The sequence below is a fragment of the Aquarana catesbeiana genome, linkage group LG11 (assembly GCF_042186555.1).
Source record: "Aquarana catesbeiana isolate 2022-GZ linkage group LG11, ASM4218655v1, whole genome shotgun sequence".
In the NCBI taxonomy this organism is placed as follows: Eukaryota; Metazoa; Chordata; class Amphibia; order Anura; family Ranidae; genus Aquarana; species Aquarana catesbeiana.
This window is the reverse complement of record NC_133334.1, coordinates 263,615,931-263,634,322: the sequence shown is the minus strand read 5'-3', so window position 1 is coordinate 263,634,322 and position 18,392 is coordinate 263,615,931. Positions and strand designations below refer to the sequence as shown.

General features: G+C 46.2%; 1 protein-coding gene across 1 annotated transcript in view; it reads right to left on the bottom strand.

The window, feature by feature from the left end:
• Positions 1-18,392, bottom strand: part of PEPD (peptidase D) — a 249,397-nt gene that overhangs the window by 8,955 nt on the left and 222,050 nt on the right. Inside the window, exon 12 of the mRNA XM_073605776.1 lies at positions 10,547-10,695. Coding sequence (XP_073461877.1) covers positions 10,547-10,695 — 149 coding nt within the window. The remainder of the gene's footprint in view (positions 1-10,546; positions 10,696-18,392) is intronic.

Here is an 18,392-nt window from a genome sequence, read left to right as displayed (position 1 = left end):
ATATTAACCCCTTGGCACGGATGGGTGGCACTGATGGGTGGCACTGATGTGCAGCACTGTTGTTGTGGCTCTGATGTGGGCGCTGATGGGTGGCACTGTGGGCACTGATGGGTGACGCTGGTGGGCAGTGGTAGGCGGCACTGCTGCCTATTGCTAGGTGTCACTGGCAATGTCCCTCTCACAGCCGCCGGTGATCGCCATTTTTTTTCCTCCTCACGCTGTCAGCGCGAGGAGAAAAAATATCCGATTACCGGCTCTGTTTACATCACATGATCAGCTGTCATTGGCTGACAGCTGATCATGTGGTAGGGGGTCGGGATCGACCCCTTACTCTGATCTGTGATCAGGCGAGTCTCACATACTCGCTGATCACCGAGCGCGCCCCGCGCAGGCCGCTCGTGCACGGGACGAGGTCAATAGACGTAGTCCCGGCAATGTAGGTCCGCGCTGTTGCCGTCATTTGGCAATAGCGCAGATCTGAAGCGGTTAAATACCTTTAGGTCCAAACACAGTGATTTTCTGGACTGTAGCTCCCAGAAATAAAATAACAGCTTCCTGGGCCCTGGGCCGGTGCTACCACTAGGCAGCCTCCTAGGGCGCCCGGCTACTGGTGTTCCTACTCTCTTCTCTCTGCAGCAGGCAACTAAGTCTCAGCATCAGCAGGCAGCCGCTGCTCCGTTCACACATAGTGTCAGAGGAGCAGCGGCGGCAGGGGGACTGTGTCTGTATCCCATCTCCCGAATGAATGGAAGCAAGCAAACATTCATTAAAGGGCGCTGGTGAGGCTGCATTTGATGGGCGCTTCATTAAAAAAAAAAAAGGGGGGGTTTACATGGGCAGGGGAAAGGGGGTGGAGCCTGGGGGGGGGGGGGGGCAGCAAAATGAGGTCTCGTCTAGGGTGTCAAAAATCCTTGCACCAGCCCTGCCTGGGCCCCATCAGTTCAGCAGGCTCTTAAATTCCTTTGGGTGCATGCTAAGTAACTCCATGGGCTATAGCTCCCTGCATTTAAAGTTCCCCGGGCCCCATCAGTTCAGCAGTGGGGCCTTCCCTGCCAGTGTCATTTTTACATTGATCAATGTATTTTTATAGCACTTTTTTAAGGTAATATTGTCACCAGTACCCAAAAAGTTTTTAATTTGGGGTCAGGTTTGTCCGCCGCAATGTTGCAGTCCCGCTAAAAAAAAAAAAAAAAAAAAAAAAAATCGCAGATCGCCGCCATTACCAGTAAAAACAATTAAAAAATGAATAAAAGTCCCTAACTCTATCCCGTAGTTTGTAGATGGGATAACTTTTGTGCAAACCAATCAATATAAACCTATTTTTTTTACCAAAAAAATATGTCGAAGAATATATATCTGCCTAAACTGATGAATAAATTAGTATTTTTATATTTTTTTGGATATGTATTATAGCAGAAAAAAAAAATATAATAATAATAATAATATATATAATTGTTGGTCTTTTTTTGTTTATAGTGCAAAAAATAAAAACCGCAGAGGTGATCAAATACCACCAAAAGAAAGTTCTATTTGTGGAAAAAAAAAGGACGTCAATTTTTATTTGGGTACAATGCCGCACGACCGCGCCATTGTCAGTTAAAGCGACGCAGTGCTGTATCGCAGAAAATGGCCTGGTCATTAAGGGGGCAAATCCTTCTGGGGCTGAAGTGGTTGTAGCCCCTTCTTTGAGTGTGTATGTGTGTGTGTGTGTGGGGGGGGGGGGGGTTGACCATGTCATGCAGGCTATATGGAGCCCCATGCTTTCTAATGGCAGTCCTGACTCCATGAATGAGTGGAGCTTACACAGCATTAAGCCGCTCAATCCTGGAAGAATGCCCGCCCCTACCACCATCACTGGAGGTACAAGCATAAAGATTGCAGGAAAAAGTATGAATCGTTTTTATGCTAACACAGCCCTACATACGTTGCCATTTATACCTTCAGTTTTGGTAAATCATAGACATGTGCAATTTGTTTAGTTCTGAATTCATTTAACGAATTTTGACAAATTCGTTAATTCCGAAACTTCGAATTTCCGAAAATTTGGAATTACGTAAATTCGAAAATGAAAAAATTTGGAAATTTGAAATCTGAAATAAGAATTAAAATCTGAAAATTCAAAAGAATGAAAATCCGAAAACCCGAAAATCTGAAATAATAACTAATAATTACTATTAAATTATAGATATTGGAATTTCCCTGCAAATTTGGCTGTTAGAGAACGCAACGAGTACGAATTTATCCGAAGTTACGAATGATCTGATATAACGAATGCCGTATCTAAACGAATGGAACGTTAACGATCTAATAGTAATAACAGTAATAATAAAACCTTTTTATTACTATTATTTACTATTAATTTGTTCCATTCCATTTGTTTAGATGCTGCATTTGTTATTTCCAATAATTTAATAATAATAATTTAATAGTTATTATTTCGGATTTCCGGATTTTCGAATTTATGAATTTACGAATACCGCATCTAAACGAATGGAACAGAACAAATTCGAATTCTTCCGAACTTACAAATTTGTCCGAAATAACGAATTTTGATCATAACTGATGACACGAAAAACGAAAAAAAAAAAACCCCCAAAAACGAATGAAACGAAAACGAACAAATTTTTCGGCACTGCACAAGTCTAGAATAGACTCCCCTCCAGAGGTGGTTCTGGCCAGTTCGGTAGATTCCTTAAAAAAAAAAAAGGCTTTTTTCCTAAATGTACAGAATATAACTGGAAAATAACATTTATAGGTAAAGTTGATCCAGGGAATATCTGATTGCCTTTCGGGGGATCAGGCAGGAATTTTTTCCCCTGCCGGAGAAAATTGGATCATGCTTTGCTGGACTTTTTTGCCTTCCTCTGGATCAACTGTAGGTATAGGATTGTATATATAGGATTGTATTATTTTTATTTTTAATTTCTTTTGGTTGAACTGGATGGACTTGTGTCTTTTTTTTCAACCAGACTAACTATGTGACTTTATATCCGCACACAGCTGGACTGGAAACAGCCTTGCACTATGGAATGGAATTGTGCTGACGTTATGTCTATTGACTTCACCATTCCCAGCCAAGTCATATCATGTAGAGAACAGGTCAGTGAACCAATGGGCAGTCTGGGGGGGGGGGGGGGGAGATCGGACCGGAACACACTCAGATCTGGTTGGACTGAGACGGCCAACAATTCGAGACGCACCCCACCTCACCGGATAACATCCACGAGGGGAGCGTCTGAAACGCTTCTCCTGGTCCAGCGCGGTGCAAGTTCACAGAGTTTACAATGAATCTCATTCACATTCGGGTCAATTTTATGAAAGACGGCCAGGAGAAAAGAAAACAGCCGTAATGTCATTTAAAAACGGGGGGGCAGAGGGCGGGCGCAACCACAGAAGTTATAACTGAAAAAAAAAAAAAAACAAAAAAAAACCTCAAAAAGGGCAACACTAAACACCTATATTATAGCTGCTAGCAATAATAAAGGCAATAAACCGAAACCCTTCGCAATCATAAAAAGTCAATAAAAATTGCAGCGCTAAAAATATTGTTCAAGAGAAAAGACAATTCTTTTTCTGACATAATTCACTTGAACAATATATATATATATATATATATATATATATATTATATACACACACATACACATACAGTATATATATTCAGTGCTTTCATTTTATTGCCCTTTTTATGATCACAGAAGTTTTAGGGCCAGTTGACACAATAGAAACACAGTCCGGATGCATTCCAGATGCTCTTCTGCATGTGCGTTTTTGGTGCAGTTCCAGTGCATTTTTTCTCTCCTTTTTCATAACCTGAAATAAGGACATGTGTGTTCCAGTGCGTTTTTAGTGCATTTTTAGATGCTTTTTTCAGCATTCCAGTACAGTCCAGTGCAGGAAAAATGCAGCATGTTCCAGTTCCAGAAAAAAAAAAAAGTAAAACACACTGGAACTTCAAGCACTGGTGTGAACTATGCCATTGAAAACCAAACAACCTACTTTCCATGCATTTTTGATGCAGGAAAAAAAAATGCACTGGAATGCATGTGGTGTGAACTGGCCCTTAAAGCTGAACTCCGGCCTTCCCTTCTGTTGTGCGCAGCTCATCCTCCTTATCAACATACTAATAACATTTTAACCACTTAAAGCGGAGTTCCACCCATTTAAAAGTCAGCAGCTACGAAAAGTGTAGCTGCTGACTTTTAACAACCGGACACTCACTTGTCCCAGGGTCCAGCGATGCGGGCGAACGAAGCCCCACTCCTCTCCCCCCTCCTCTCTGCTGCGCCAGCATTGTAACTGTGGGCGCCTGGCTGTGGCTTCACACCGCCCGCTGTGAATGGCCGGGCAATCTTCTGGGACCTGTGACGTGTCCCAGAAGATTGTTCGGAGGGAGGGGGGAGAGGTGAACTTCCTTCTGGCGCTACGGAGCCCCGGGAGGAGGTGGGAGATGGATGCCTCTAAAAAGAGTGTATCCGTCCCCCTCCCCCTCAAAAAAATTACATGCCAAATGTGGCATGTCAGGGGGTCACCATCACTTAAAGTGGAAGTTCCATTTTTGGGTGGAACTCCGCTTTAAGGACCGGGTCTATTTTTTACACTTGGTGTTTACAAGTTAAAATTAGGTTTTTTTGCTAGTAAAATACTTAGAACCCTCGAACATTATATTTTTTTCCCTAGACACCCTAGAGAATAAAATGGCGGTCATTGCAATAAACAAAAAGTCAGTGCTACCACATACACATCACATAGAAAGCAGAGATCCCAGGTGCTCGATCCACAGTCGCCGGCTGAGTAGGTAAATGAGGAAAAGATGATCCGCACTCCGGTGATTGCTCTTAAGAAGTATAATATTTATTGACAAGCCACAGTGACCAAACGCAAATAAGAACAGTTGACGCGTTTCAGACTATAAGGCCTTAGTCATAACCATGGTGGTTATGACTAAGGCCTTATAGGCTGAAACGCATCAACTGTTCTTATTTGCGTTTGGTCACTGTGGCTTGTCAATAAATATTATACTTCTTAAGAGCAATCACCGGAGTGCGGATCATCTTTTCCTCATTGCAATACTTTATGTTGCACCATATTTGCGCAGCAGTCTTACAAATGCATTTTTTAAAAAAAATACACTTTTTTGAATTAAAAATAAGAAAACAGTAAAGTTACCCCAATTTTTTTTATATTGTGAAAGAGAATGTTACGTCGAGTAAATTGACACCCAACATGTCAAGCTTCAAAATTGCGCCCGCTTGTGGAATGGCGACAAATTTTGACACTTAAAAATCTCCATAGGCGACGTTTCAAAATTTCTACAGGTTACCCGTTTTGAGTTACAGGGGTCTAGGGCTAGAATGATTGCTCTCGCACTAACGATCGCGGCAATACTTCACACGTGTGGTTTGAACACCGTTTATATATGCGGGCGCTTTACTTTTTTTTTTTATTCTTAGTTGTTTTACTTTTTATTCTGTCCCTTTAAAAAAAAAAAAATATTTGGATCACTTTTATTCCTATTACAAGGAATGTAAACATTCCTTGTAATAGAAAAAAAAAGCATGACAGGACCTCTTAAATATGAGATCTGGGGTCAAATAGACCTCAGATCTCACATTTACACTTAAATGCAATAAAAAAAAAAGAAAAAAAAAATTCCCCTTTAACCCTTTCATGACTAAGCCTATTTTTGAAATTTGGTGTTTACAAGTTAAAATCCGTTTTTTTTTGCTAGAAAATTACTTAGAACCCCCAAACATTATATATATATATATATATTGTTTTAGCAGAGAATCTAGAGAATAAAATGGAGATTGTTGCAATATTTTATATCACACGGTATTTGTGCAGCGGTGTTTTAAACGCAAATTTTTGGAAAAGGGACACTTTCATGAATTTTAAAAAATCCAAACAGTAAAGTTACCCCAATTTTTTTGTATAATGTGAAAGATGATGTTACGCCGAGTAAATAGATACCAAACATGTCACGCTTTATAATTGCACGCACTCGTGGAATGGCGACAAACTACGGTACCTATGAATTTCCATAGGGGACGCTTTAATTTTTTTTTTTTTACGGTTACCAGGTTTGAGTTACAGAAGAGGTCTAGGGCTAGAATTATTGCTCTTGCTCTGTCGATCGCAGCGATACCTCACATGTGTGATTTGAACATCGTTTACATATGCGGGCGCGACTTCCGTATGCGTTTTCTTTGCTGCGCGAGCTCGCGGGGGCGGGGGCGCTTTAAAAAAAGATTTTAAATTTATTTTTATACTTATTATACTTACTACTTTTTATACTTATAAATTGTGTTTAAAAAAAAAACAAAACATTTTTTTTTTTACTTTTATTGCTGTCACAATGATGTAAACATCCCTTGTGACAGTAATAGGTGGTGACAGGTACTCTTTATGGAGGGATCAGGGGTCAAGACCCCCGATCCCACCTTTGCACTTCAAAGTATTCAGATCGCCGAAAACGGCGAGTCTAAATACTGTGTATTTTTTAAAACCGGCGCCATTGGCAGCCGAGTAAATGGGAAGTGACGTCATGACGTCCCTTCCTCGTTTACAATGAGAAGGCTGGAACGAAGCCGCCCACAGCTTCATTCCAGCCCGCCCCCAGCCGCTGAAGGCAACCAATTGGACACCGGGCCTACCGATCGCACAGGAGGCCCGGTAAGAGCGGTGGGACGGGGGGGGCGTCCCCTCCTCCAGTATAACAGCCGAGCAGCTTTTAGCCGCATCGGTTGTTATACTCGGATAGCCGATTGCCCGCTGTAAACAACGGTACCGGGATGATGCCCGCAGCTGCAGGCATCATCCCGTTGTTTACAGCGGGCAAGCCGAGTACGCACATCTGCGTACGGTCGGCGGGAAGGGGTTAAGACCATTGGGCAGAAGTGACGTTTGGTATTGCTTCCGTCATCCAATGGTATGGAGTGGAGGCCATCATTCCCTCACTCCACTTCATGCCTCTATAAAAGGAAAGGACCCGATCGTCTCTATCACTACCGACAGCTCCGGTCATCGGTGGTGATGACCAGGACGCGGCTGGAGGGGGGTGGGCACCTCTCCCGCCGCCGATAAAAGTGAAAAAAAGCAAATCCGCCGCGGAGACCACTTTTATCTGAAAGCGGATCGCCCGCTGTTTTAAAAAAAATAGCAGGGTTATGGCAGCTATCTGCTGATGTAACAACGGTATTCAACGTCAAAATACCAACGTATAACGACGGCGGACGGTCCGGAAGTGGTTAAATAATTTCATTGCATACTATAGTTTAAAACCAGTGACGTCATCACTGGGTCTCTGTGCTTTTCTATGCAAAGCAGGCAGCTCATGGCTGGTGGGAGTGGCCGGCAGGGGGCTGTACATATCTGAGACAGCCCCCTGTCTCAGTACTCCTCTCAAGAGCCCCCAGTCCCGATGCAAGCATTGAGCTGGCTCTTGGGAGGAGTTCTGCAAATATCAAAATGCCTTTATGGGTGAGTGTCAGTCCAGTGAAGTGGGCGTTCCTAGGCTGGCTGTATTTGAAGACAATCTACCTAGAGATGCACCCCACCTCACCCGATCACATCCACCAAGGGGGCGTCTGAAACGCTTCTCATAGTCCCAGCGCAGTGCACGTTCACCGAGTTTACAATGAACCTCGTTCAAAATACTGATCCGTTTCAAAGGAGGATCCCCCTGAGGAAGAGGGGCATCTCCCCTCGAAACGCGTCAGTAATTTTTGAGAGTCTTCTTGTGGTTGGGACTCGTTCAGTGGACCGGGTCCATCCAGGGCTCTGTGGATACTGATGTGCTGTGTTTGTGAGAACACATCTGTCTTATCATTCTAATAAAGTTATGGCAAAGGTAAGGCACAAGGCTTGGTGCGTTCTCGGTTTTTGTTTGCCGTATCTGTCCTAGAACGGAGGTCGAGGGGTGTCCGCTGTCGCCCCGTCAGTCCCCGGCGCAGGTAGTACATGTTCCAGGACGGAGAACAGACACGGTAGAAGACATGGACAATCCCCACCATTGTTTGTCACCAAACCACAGCCCGCCGCGGTTCTGTTGTTGTTTTCCGGCACATGGCTCAGGCCGGGTCATATTTCTTCCACCTCTCACAATGAACATGGCTGCAGGATTTATGGTGTTGTTGGTGCGGGCAGAGTCTGCAGACAGGAGGTGAGGGGTCAGGGACTCTGGGAAGCAGACGGTCTGCAGTTCTCATCTCAGATGTTCAGTGGCTGGAAGGAGATAAGGACTGTTAACAAATCACCAGCTGTCCTTAAATTTTCAGACAGTCAGCTAATGGTGGTGAAAGGGGACCAGGACCAGGACATCTCCTGTACTGCTACCCTGACAGCTCCTCTTAAACACTTGCTTACTGGGCACTTAAACCCCCCTCCTGCCCAGACCAATTTTCAACGCTGACGCATTTGAATGACAATTGCGCAGTCATACAATACTGTAATATAAGCAGATTAAACTTCAGCTTCAACATCTGAAATGCAGTAGAATAGACAGGTCCTCTTTACCAGCCAGCAGAGTCGGCTCCGGTTCTGGATGTGAGTAGTGGAGGAGCGGCGGCTCTCCAGAGTCTTTCCTAATAGCGTCTTATTATCTGAGTATGTGGAGAATGAAATCCCCATTTATCCCTCCTGCCATGTTTGTTCTGCCAGCTCGGCACCGCCATCCTGGAACATTCGGCTGATTAATAGGACATCTTGTTTATATAAAGTATCCTAATGGTGGGATTTATTATTGGATGGCGATCGCTCTCACCGGACCTCGGGTGCTTCCTGGCTGCTGCCATATAGGAGAAAGGCGACCTCCCAGCTGTCTGCGCCTTCACATCCGGCTTATCGAATATTTATCTTCATACGTGGACCGATTGTCAGAGCCGATCTATTGACTCCATTCACCTGTCAGGTTTGTGTAGAAATGGTAAAAAATACTTACCTTCCCCACCACAGTGCTCCCTTCCCTTACCAGTCACATGGCAGTCCTCAGGTTCCGCTCCCTTCCCTTACCGGTTGCATGGAAGTCCTCAGGTTCTGCTCCCTTCCCTTACCTGTCACATGGCTGTCCTCAGGTTCCGCTCCCTTCCCTTACCTGTCACATGGCAGTCCTCAGCTTCTGCTACCTGTCCTTACTGGTCACATGGAAGTCCTCAGGTTCCGCTCCCTTCCCTTACCTGTCACATGGCAGTCCTCAGCTTCTGCTACCTGTCCTTACTGGTCACATGGAAGTCCTCAGGTTCCGCTCCCTTCCCTTACCTGTCACATGGCAGTCCTCAGCTTCTGCTACCTGTCCTTACTGGTCACATGGAAGTCCTCAGGTTCTGCACTCTCCCTTCCCTTACCGGTCACATGGAAGTCCACAGGTTCCGACACCCTTCTCAATCACATGGAAGTCCTCAGCTTCTGCTCCCTGCCCTTACCAGTGACATGGAAGTCCTCAGGTCTTGCTCCCTTCCCTTACTGATCACATGGCAGTCCTCAGGTTCTACTTCCTTCCCTTATCGGTCACATGGAAGTCCAGAGGTTCTGCTCCCTTCCCTGTCACATGGAAGTCCTTCGTTTCTGCTCCCTGCCTCTACTGGTCACATGGCCAAATGGCATTTAAACATGTGATCTCTGCCAAAGGAGAAGATCAGATTTCAGGCAGAGCCACTAACACCGTACAAAATGTTCTTCTTGTTTTGGATAGAAGAGGGAGGATTACAATTTGTCAGATTTTTTTTATTGTCTGTGCCCCCGTTTGGCAGACTTTCCCCCACTTCCTGTGGAAGGCAAAGCCAGAAAAAGAAGCACTTCCTGTCCTCACAGGAAATCAGGGAAAATTTCTCCAACTGGAACACAGAAAAAAAAAAACACGTGTAAATCTCACTTAAAAAAAAAAAAAAAATCGTGAGTGTGGTCATTTGTTCCCATTACGCGAGATCTGAACTGGGCCTTACACCTTCCTGGAGTTCATAAATTGGAAAAGGAATGTCCAATCAGTTGACAGTAGAACACAATGACCGTACTTTGGAATAAGACGTTCCTATTGGTTCTGCTGGTGTTGAGTTGCGTCACGGAGGCCCTGGCGTGCTTTACCTGTTGCGGATAAATTGTTTCTCAGCATGTAATGACCACTCAGCTGGGTGAAGTGTGAGAGCGAGTGGGGGTCATTCATCAACCAGCCATATAAGAGAGCGCTGACAGCCACATCCTCACCATCAGAGGCGGGATCCTATCACCCCCCGACATACACGGTGAGAGCGCCTTGTCTGGCTGATCGCTTCGGGCAGAAGAGATGTGGCCTTTTTTTACAGAACATCAGAGTGGCCCTGGGAGCAGGGAGCCCCCCCTCCGTGTCGCTCTGATGGCCGCACTGCTTCTGCCAGAAGCGATCAGACAGGAAACTGTCCATCCCTGCTCCACACTCGCCCTCCACTAATTTCCACTCGCCAAATGCAAGCCGGCGAGTGGAAATTTTGAGGGCTGATACAACAAATTTACAAACTACACATAGATACAATGTGACGACATGTACTGTATGTAGAAATGTTTAACCTCTCACCAGGTTTCACAGCATTCATGACGGCACGGGATGACTTGAGTACAGCTTCATAGATGGCTCTCTGGTCAGCGGTGAATTTCCCATTGGCGGGGAAGGAGCAGGTGATGTCTGAGCTGTAGCAGTAATATTCTCCTCCCATGTCGAACAGGCTGCAAGGGACAACAGACAAACGTTTTACAATTTTTTTTCTATGCCAATGTTAAAGGAGAATTGAAGGCAAAACTTTTTTTTCGTGTTTATGTTAACCGTTTTTTTTATTTTGTCAACTGTTCCATTGGGGAAATTTCCTTTCACTTCCTGTCCCCAAGTCCAAATAGGAAGTGAGAGGAAATTCCTGGTTGTCACTAGAACTAGTGTCCCCACTGGAACACTTCCACTTCCTACTTGTAACTCTGATGAAACAAGGTGTGTTCACCCCTGAAACGTGTTGGCTGTTATATGTGACCATTACATAACTTAATAAAGTGACTTAAAACCTTTCATTTAGTCTGGTGCTCTTGTTTTGTTTTCATGCTATTCATCCTTTATTAGATGTGTACATAAAGTTAGCCACACAGACTGCATATTCATAGATCACCCTCATTGAAATCCAATGCAACCCTTCAACAGATCCCTAGGAAAGACTGGGCGATTTTGATAAACTATTTTTCCACAACTGTGTAATTTACCCATGCAGCTCTACCAGGTGACATTAGTAGTGTGCAGGGACCCTGGTGCCATGTGATATGGCTTTGCTGCAGCCGGCATCAGAAATCTAGTGTCAGCTGGTCTAGGACCCTTGGAGAACCCCTCCGATCGCCAGGACCCTTGGAGAACCCCTCCAATCACCAGGACCCTGGGAGAACCCCTCCAATCACCAGGACCCTGGGAGAACCCCTCCAATCACCAGGACCCTGGGAGAACCCCTCCAATCGCCAGGACCCTTGGAGAACCCCTCCGTTAGCCAGGACCCTTGGAGAACCCCTCCGTTAGCCAGGACCCTTGGAGAACCCCTCCTACCGTCAGGACCCTTGGAGAACCCCTCCGATCACCAGGACCCTTGGAGAACCCCTCCGATCGCCAGGACCCTTGGAGAACCCCTCCGATCGCCAGGACCCTTGGAGAACCCCTCCGTTAGCCAGGACCCTTGGAGAACCCCTCCTATCGCCAGGACCCTTGGAGAACCCCTCTGATCACCAGGACCCTTGGAGAACCCCTCTGATCGCCAGGACCCTTGGAGAACCCCTCTGATCGCCAGGACCCTTGGAGAACCCCTCTGATCGCCAGGACCCTTGGAGAACCCCTCTGATCGCCAGGACCCTTGGAGAACCCCTCTGATCGCCAGGACCCTTGGAGGACCCCTCTGATCGCCAGGACCCTTGGAGAACCCCTCTGATCGCCAGGACCCTTGGAGAACCCCTCTGATCGCCAGGACCCTTGGAGAACCCCTCTGATCGCCAGGACCCTTGGAGAACCCCTCTGATCGCCAGGACCCTTGGAGAACCCCTCTGATCGCCAGGACCCTTGGAGAACCCTTCTGATCGCCAGGACCCTTGGAGAACCCCTCTGATCGCCAGGACCCTTGGAGAACCCCTCTGATCGCCAGGACCCTTGGAGAACCCCTCTGATCGCCAGGACCCTTGGAGAACCCCTCTGATCGCCAGGACCCTTGGAGAACCCCTCTGATCGCCAGGACCCTTGGAGAACCCCTCTGATCACCAGGACCCTTGGAGAACCCCTCTGATCACCAGGACCCTTGGAGAACCCCTCTGAACGCCAGGACCCTTGGAGAACCCCTCTGATCGCCAGGACCCTTGGAGAACCCCTCCTATCACCAGGACCCTTGGAGAATCTCTCCGATTGTCAGGGCCCTTGGAGAATCCCTCAGATCGTCAGGACCCTTGGAGAACCCCCTCCAATTGCCAGGACCCTTGGAGAGCCCCTCCGATCGTCAGGACCCTTGGAGAACCCCTCCGATCGTCAGGACCCTTGGAGAACCCCTTTGATCGTCAGGACCCTTGGAGAACCCCTTTGATCGTCAGGACCCTTGGAGAACCCCTTTGATCGTCAGGACCCTTGGAGAACCCCTCCGATCGTCAGGACCCTTGGAGAACCCCTCCGATCGTCAGGACCCTTAGAGAACCTTTCCGATTGTCAGGAGCCTTGGAGAACCCCTCCGATCTTCAGGACCCTTGGAGAATCCCTCCGATCTTCAGGACCCTCCAATCTTCAGTACCCTTAGAGAACCCCTCCAATGTTCAGGACCCCTTCAATGTTGAGGACCCCTCCGATCTTCAGGACCCTTAGAGAACCCCTCCAATGTTCAGGACCCCTTCAGGACCAAGCCAACCTTCAGGTCCCTTTGAGGACCCCTCCGATCTTCAGGACCCTTTGAGAACCCCTCCAGTCATCAGGACCCCTCTCATCTTCACGGGCCTTTGAGAACCCCTACAATATTCAGGACCCCTTGACAATCAGCCAAGAGGTAGTGTCCCTATGATCAGGGAATGGCGTAGGCACTTGGAATATGGATCCTCCCACACTGCTTTGCAGAGAAAAAAAGAATTGAAACCCAGTCTGTCACATGACCACAGATTCACATAAGAATTTTTTTTTTTTTTTTTAATGAAACCCATTGATTAGTCAGAAGAGGATAGAGGTTTGGTCAGAAATCGGCTTTAATTTTGCTTTTCCCATTGGCCTTAATGTCGCTTATCCCTAACTTTTACCAAGATTTTTTTTATTAGTAATGGCGGCGATCTGCGATTTTTATCGTGACTGCAACATTATGGTGGACACATCGGACATTTTTTACACTATTTTGGGACCATTGTCATTTATACACCTCCCCGTTCTGCGGCTCTGTGACACTATCGCCGGGAGACCAGCGGACAGCGAGTCCGTGGGTCCCGCGGGCACGGCCACGCTGTATGCAGCAGGCGTGTGCGCGCCCACTAGCCTTGCCAATTAAAGGGCACGTACAGGTACGCCCATTTGCCCACCGCTGCCATTGTACCGTCGTATATCGGCGTTCAGCGGTCGGCGAGTGGTTAATTGAACAAACTGAAGTTAGAACTACCAAATGTGGAAGTACCGACTTCCTCTTAATCAAGCGCGGAGAAGTCCACTAGTCTGTGTGCGAGCTCCCCCCTGAAGTAACTATGGTGTCTGCCGAACGCAGCGCCATTCTTATTTCAGTATCTCCCGGGCACAGGTACTCAAACAACGCCTTATCACGCCTCCATCCGATCTACATTAATCATCACGGTACGAGCGCGTGCTCCGTCTTGTTGGATCAACACAGCGGAGAAGCCGCCGATTTTTACGGCCCTGCGAAATTAAATATTTGAACCTTTTTTTCAGCACAAGATATTCTCATGCTTAGCAGCAATTAAATGATAACGAGATTACATTAATCGGAGCGCTTGTAGATAGGGAAATGTGCTGAGAGTGCGCCGCACCATAATTGCCTTCAATTCCCACCAATCAAGGAAGAGGCAACTGACAGAGGCGATTATTTGGCCCTACTTGTCCTGTGGGTCACAAGAGGGCACTTTGTTCTTCACTCCTGCGACCCAGATTCAGCCGACAGCGGGCTAAAGTTCGCTGACAGCTGACATCACTTAGCCATTCCAGACTCTGGAGGGATCCCGACTTTAACCACTTGCCTACCGGGCCTTTTTACCCCCCCCCCCCCTTCCTGCCCAAGCCAATTTTCAGCTTTCAGCGCTTTTTACACTTTGAATGACAATTGCGCAGTCATGCAACACTGTATCCAAATGACATTTTTATCATTTTATTTTCCACACAAGTAGAGCTTTCTTTTGATTGTGTTTAATCACTTAAGTACCGGAAGGATTTGCCCCCTTAATGACCAGGCCATTTTTTGCGATACGGCACTGCGTCGCTTTAACTGAAAATTGCGCGGTCGCGCAATGTTGTACCCAAACAAAATTTGTGTCCTTTTTTTCCCACACATTTCTTTTGGTGGTATTTTATCACCTATGCGGTTTCGATTTTTTGCGCTATAGACAAAAAAAGACCAATGATTTTGAAAAAAAAAAAAAGGCAATATTTTTTACTTTTTGCTACAATAAATATAATAAATAAATATAATAAAAAGAAATATAAATATAATAATAATAAAAAAAAAATTAAGACGACTAATTTCTTCATCAGTTTAAGCCAAAATGTATTCTTCTACATATTTTTGGTAAAAAATAAAATAAAATAATAAATAAATACATTGCAATAAGTGTATATTGATTGGTTTGTGGAAAAGTTATAGCATCTACAAAATAGGGGATAGATTTATGGCATTTTTATTAATTAATTTTTTTTCTTTTTTTTACTTCTAATGGCGGTGATCTGCGATTTTTAGCAGGACTGCGATATTGCAGCGGACAGATCGGACACTTTTGAGGGACCAGTGACATTTATACAGCGATCAGAGCTAAAAATAGACACGGATTTCTGTATAAATGTCACTGGCAGGGAAGGGGTTAACACTAGGGGGCGATCAAGGGGTTAAAATGTGTTCCCTAGCGTGTGTTCTAACTGTGGGGGGGAGGGGACTGACAGAGAGTACAGAGAGAGATCGCTGTTCTTGATCACTAGGAACAGCAGATCTCTCTTTACTTCCCTAACAGAACGGGGATCTGTCCGTTTATATTGAAAGATCCCCCGTTCTTTCTCTGTGAGGAGCGATCGCGGGTGGCCGGCGGACATCGCGGCTGCCGGCCACGCACATCAGCTCCGTGGACGCTTGCTACAGCCTATTTAGAGAGCCGACGTACGATGACGGCGATTCACGCAGCCGCGTCCACCTGCCGCAGTACAACTGCGGTGGGTGGTCTGCAAGTAGGTTAATCACCACTGGAATTTTTTTATTTTTTGCTAAATAAACGAAAAGAGACCGAAAAGTCTGAAAAAATAAATAAATAAAACATTTGTTATAAAATTTTCCAAACAGGTAATTGAGGCTTCACTGATGGGGCGAGCATTGATGGGCACTGATAGGCGGCACTGATAGGTGGTACTGGTGGGCACTGATTGACAGCACGGGTTGGCGGCAATGGTGGGCACTGTTGGGACTGCACTGATAATCAGTGCCCTAATTATTAGTGTACATGTCCCTCTCTCACAAGCCGGTTATCAGCTCTCCTCTCGCTGTCAGCATGAGGAAAGGAACGCCGATAATCAGCTTGTGTTTACATCATGATCAGCTGTGATTGGACACAGCTGATCACGTGGTAAAGAACCGCTGTGATTGGCTCTTTACCCCCATCTGTGATCAGCTGTGTCCTAGGGACACGGCGATCACAGAGCACACCACAGCGGGCGCGTGGGAAGCGTGATCACAGGAGGACATCTTATGATGCCCTAACCAGCAATGTGCGACTGCGCTTGTAGCGGTCATTCGGCTATAACGTGGTCAGGAACTGGTTGATGTCAGGATCCCCCTAGATTCAGCCTCTCAGAGCCCGAGCAAGCTGCTCCTAACCCTTCACAGCCCAGCGCTCCAGTGAGCGCTGGAGGGGCAGAGAAGAGAGCTGGTGACTGATGATCACTGCCTCTCCGCTCACTGAAGACTGAGAACTGAACAATCAGTGGTCATGTGATCGCTCAGTTCTCAGTCTTAGATGCAGCATTAGGTCAAAGCTGCCTCCACCCAGGTGAGTATATAGGTTTTTTTTTTTTTTTTTTAAAACCCCATACTTCTCTTAGGACCAGTTCACCCGCACAGGAATCCCACAGGAACATGCTGTGCGTTCCTTTGTGGTTCAAAAGGCATTCAAAAACGCAGTCTATTTGCTACCTTCAGCGGGTGTCAATAACAAGTTAACGACACCCCAAACACAGGACGCAAACGCAGTGCATTTGCCCGCAGCCAGATCGCGTGCTACAAAAGTAACATGCGATCTGGGTGCAGCGTGTTTCTAAAAGTAGTGCTTCTACCACTTTTGGTGCGGTGCAGTGCAATTTCAGCCCATTCAGAATGAATGGGGCTTAAAGCGCACCGGGCAAAACTGCAAGTTAATCGCACAGGAACGCACACAGTGCATCCCTGTGCGCGAACGGGGCAAGCTGGCCCTTATTGATGGGCAAATGGGCAGCACTCACCTGATCCTGTCCTTCAAAATAAAGCAAATACGCCGGGGAACTGAGAGAATTGTCCATGTGCACCAGGCTGCATACCTCCCAACTTTTTTAGATGGGAATGAGGGAGACCTATCAGCAAAAGTATACTGGTATAGGACACACCCCTTACCACGCCCCCTTAATGGAGAATTGTACAAAAAACAAGATTGGTTAAACCCACAAGTGCTTTTTTTTTACCACTACTATTCCTTTATATTGGCTTTTGGAATTTACAAATGCAGCAATTTAGAAATCAGATGAAAGGTTTAGCACTGGGAAACACTTTGATAGATAAAAAGTGCATTTTATATACAACTATATAGATCAGATCAAAATGAGGGACAAATGAGGAGGAATGAGGGACAAATCAGGGACAGTTGGGAGGTATGAGGCTGTGATGATCAACAAACAAATGGCAACCACCCCAACCTATAACTGGCCTTTGCAGCAAGGAGCACATGGAAGGGCGACACATGTCAAAAAAAACAAGAAAAGTTCCCAGCTCACTTACCAGCCAGCCTTCAACAAACCTCAAAATTTATAGAGTTAGGACTGCACTAGACTGGGGTGCCATGAAGCAGCCCATCAGCTCGCGCATAGATTTGCAACTGTGTGCAAACTACACCCCTGGTTTTAACGTGAACTGTTAGATAGGACAATTGGGTTTGTTGCAGGATGGTTGGAAAGTGAGCTGGGAATTTCTCTTTATTTTTTGACATGTGACAATTACCCGCTGATGATAACTCAAGTCCTCAATGAATGCAGATAAAAAAAAAAACCAAACTAGAGGCTAACTTGCTGCAAAGCCTCCAGCATTGTCCCACCATGGCCTCTAAATGGCCATCAAATCTGCTGCCGGGACAGGAAGTGAAGGGAAATCCCAATGGGACACAGATGTTAAAAAAGAAACAAACTCACAGTTCACATAGCCCTCTCTTACTCCATCCATCCATCCAAAAAAAAAAAAAGTTTTGCCTTTCACTTTAAGTGAACTTGGTCACCAACTTTTATGTTTATCCAGGTAGTACTGCACCAATGCTATGCTCAAATTCCACTCAGCATATGTTCTACCCTGTTTCCCCGAAAATAAGACCTAGCGTGATTGTCGGTGATGGCTGCAATATAAGCCTTACCCCCCAAATAAGCCCTAGTTAAAGTCCTTGTAGGCCTTACTTTCAGAGTAGGGCTTTTTTTGGGGGAAACAGGGTAGGGCTTATTTGGGGGGCAGAGCTTATATTGCAGCCATCACTGACAATCACGCTAGGTCTTATTTTCGGGGAAACAGGGTACTGCAAACGGTCTCAGCAGGGTTTTCACAGTGTGTCTGGGCGGGACTGCAGCCATTCTCTACATGACTCTGTACAGATGAACGTTGTTGCAGTGTGCACATAGAGGATCTGGATTACTTTAAATAGACTCACCTACTTAACCACAGCAATGATAAAGTCTACAGCGGGCGACACATTGTTTCCATTATTGATATGACAGGGTGGAGTGATAGAATGTATAATGATGAGGAGTCGTCAGGCTGCACCTGAGTCAGTCTGCGATGTGCTGCAGACGGGCCGCATGCTGCATGTAAACATGTGACGTGAGAAGTAGGTGAAGAGTCGCTGCCTCCCGTATGTGGGAAAGTGAATCAGAGAGTGATTCAGCATCACGCGATGTACAGACAGAGATGTGCCGACACCTGTCACCGCTGTCATTGTTTGTGAGGACAGCCGGG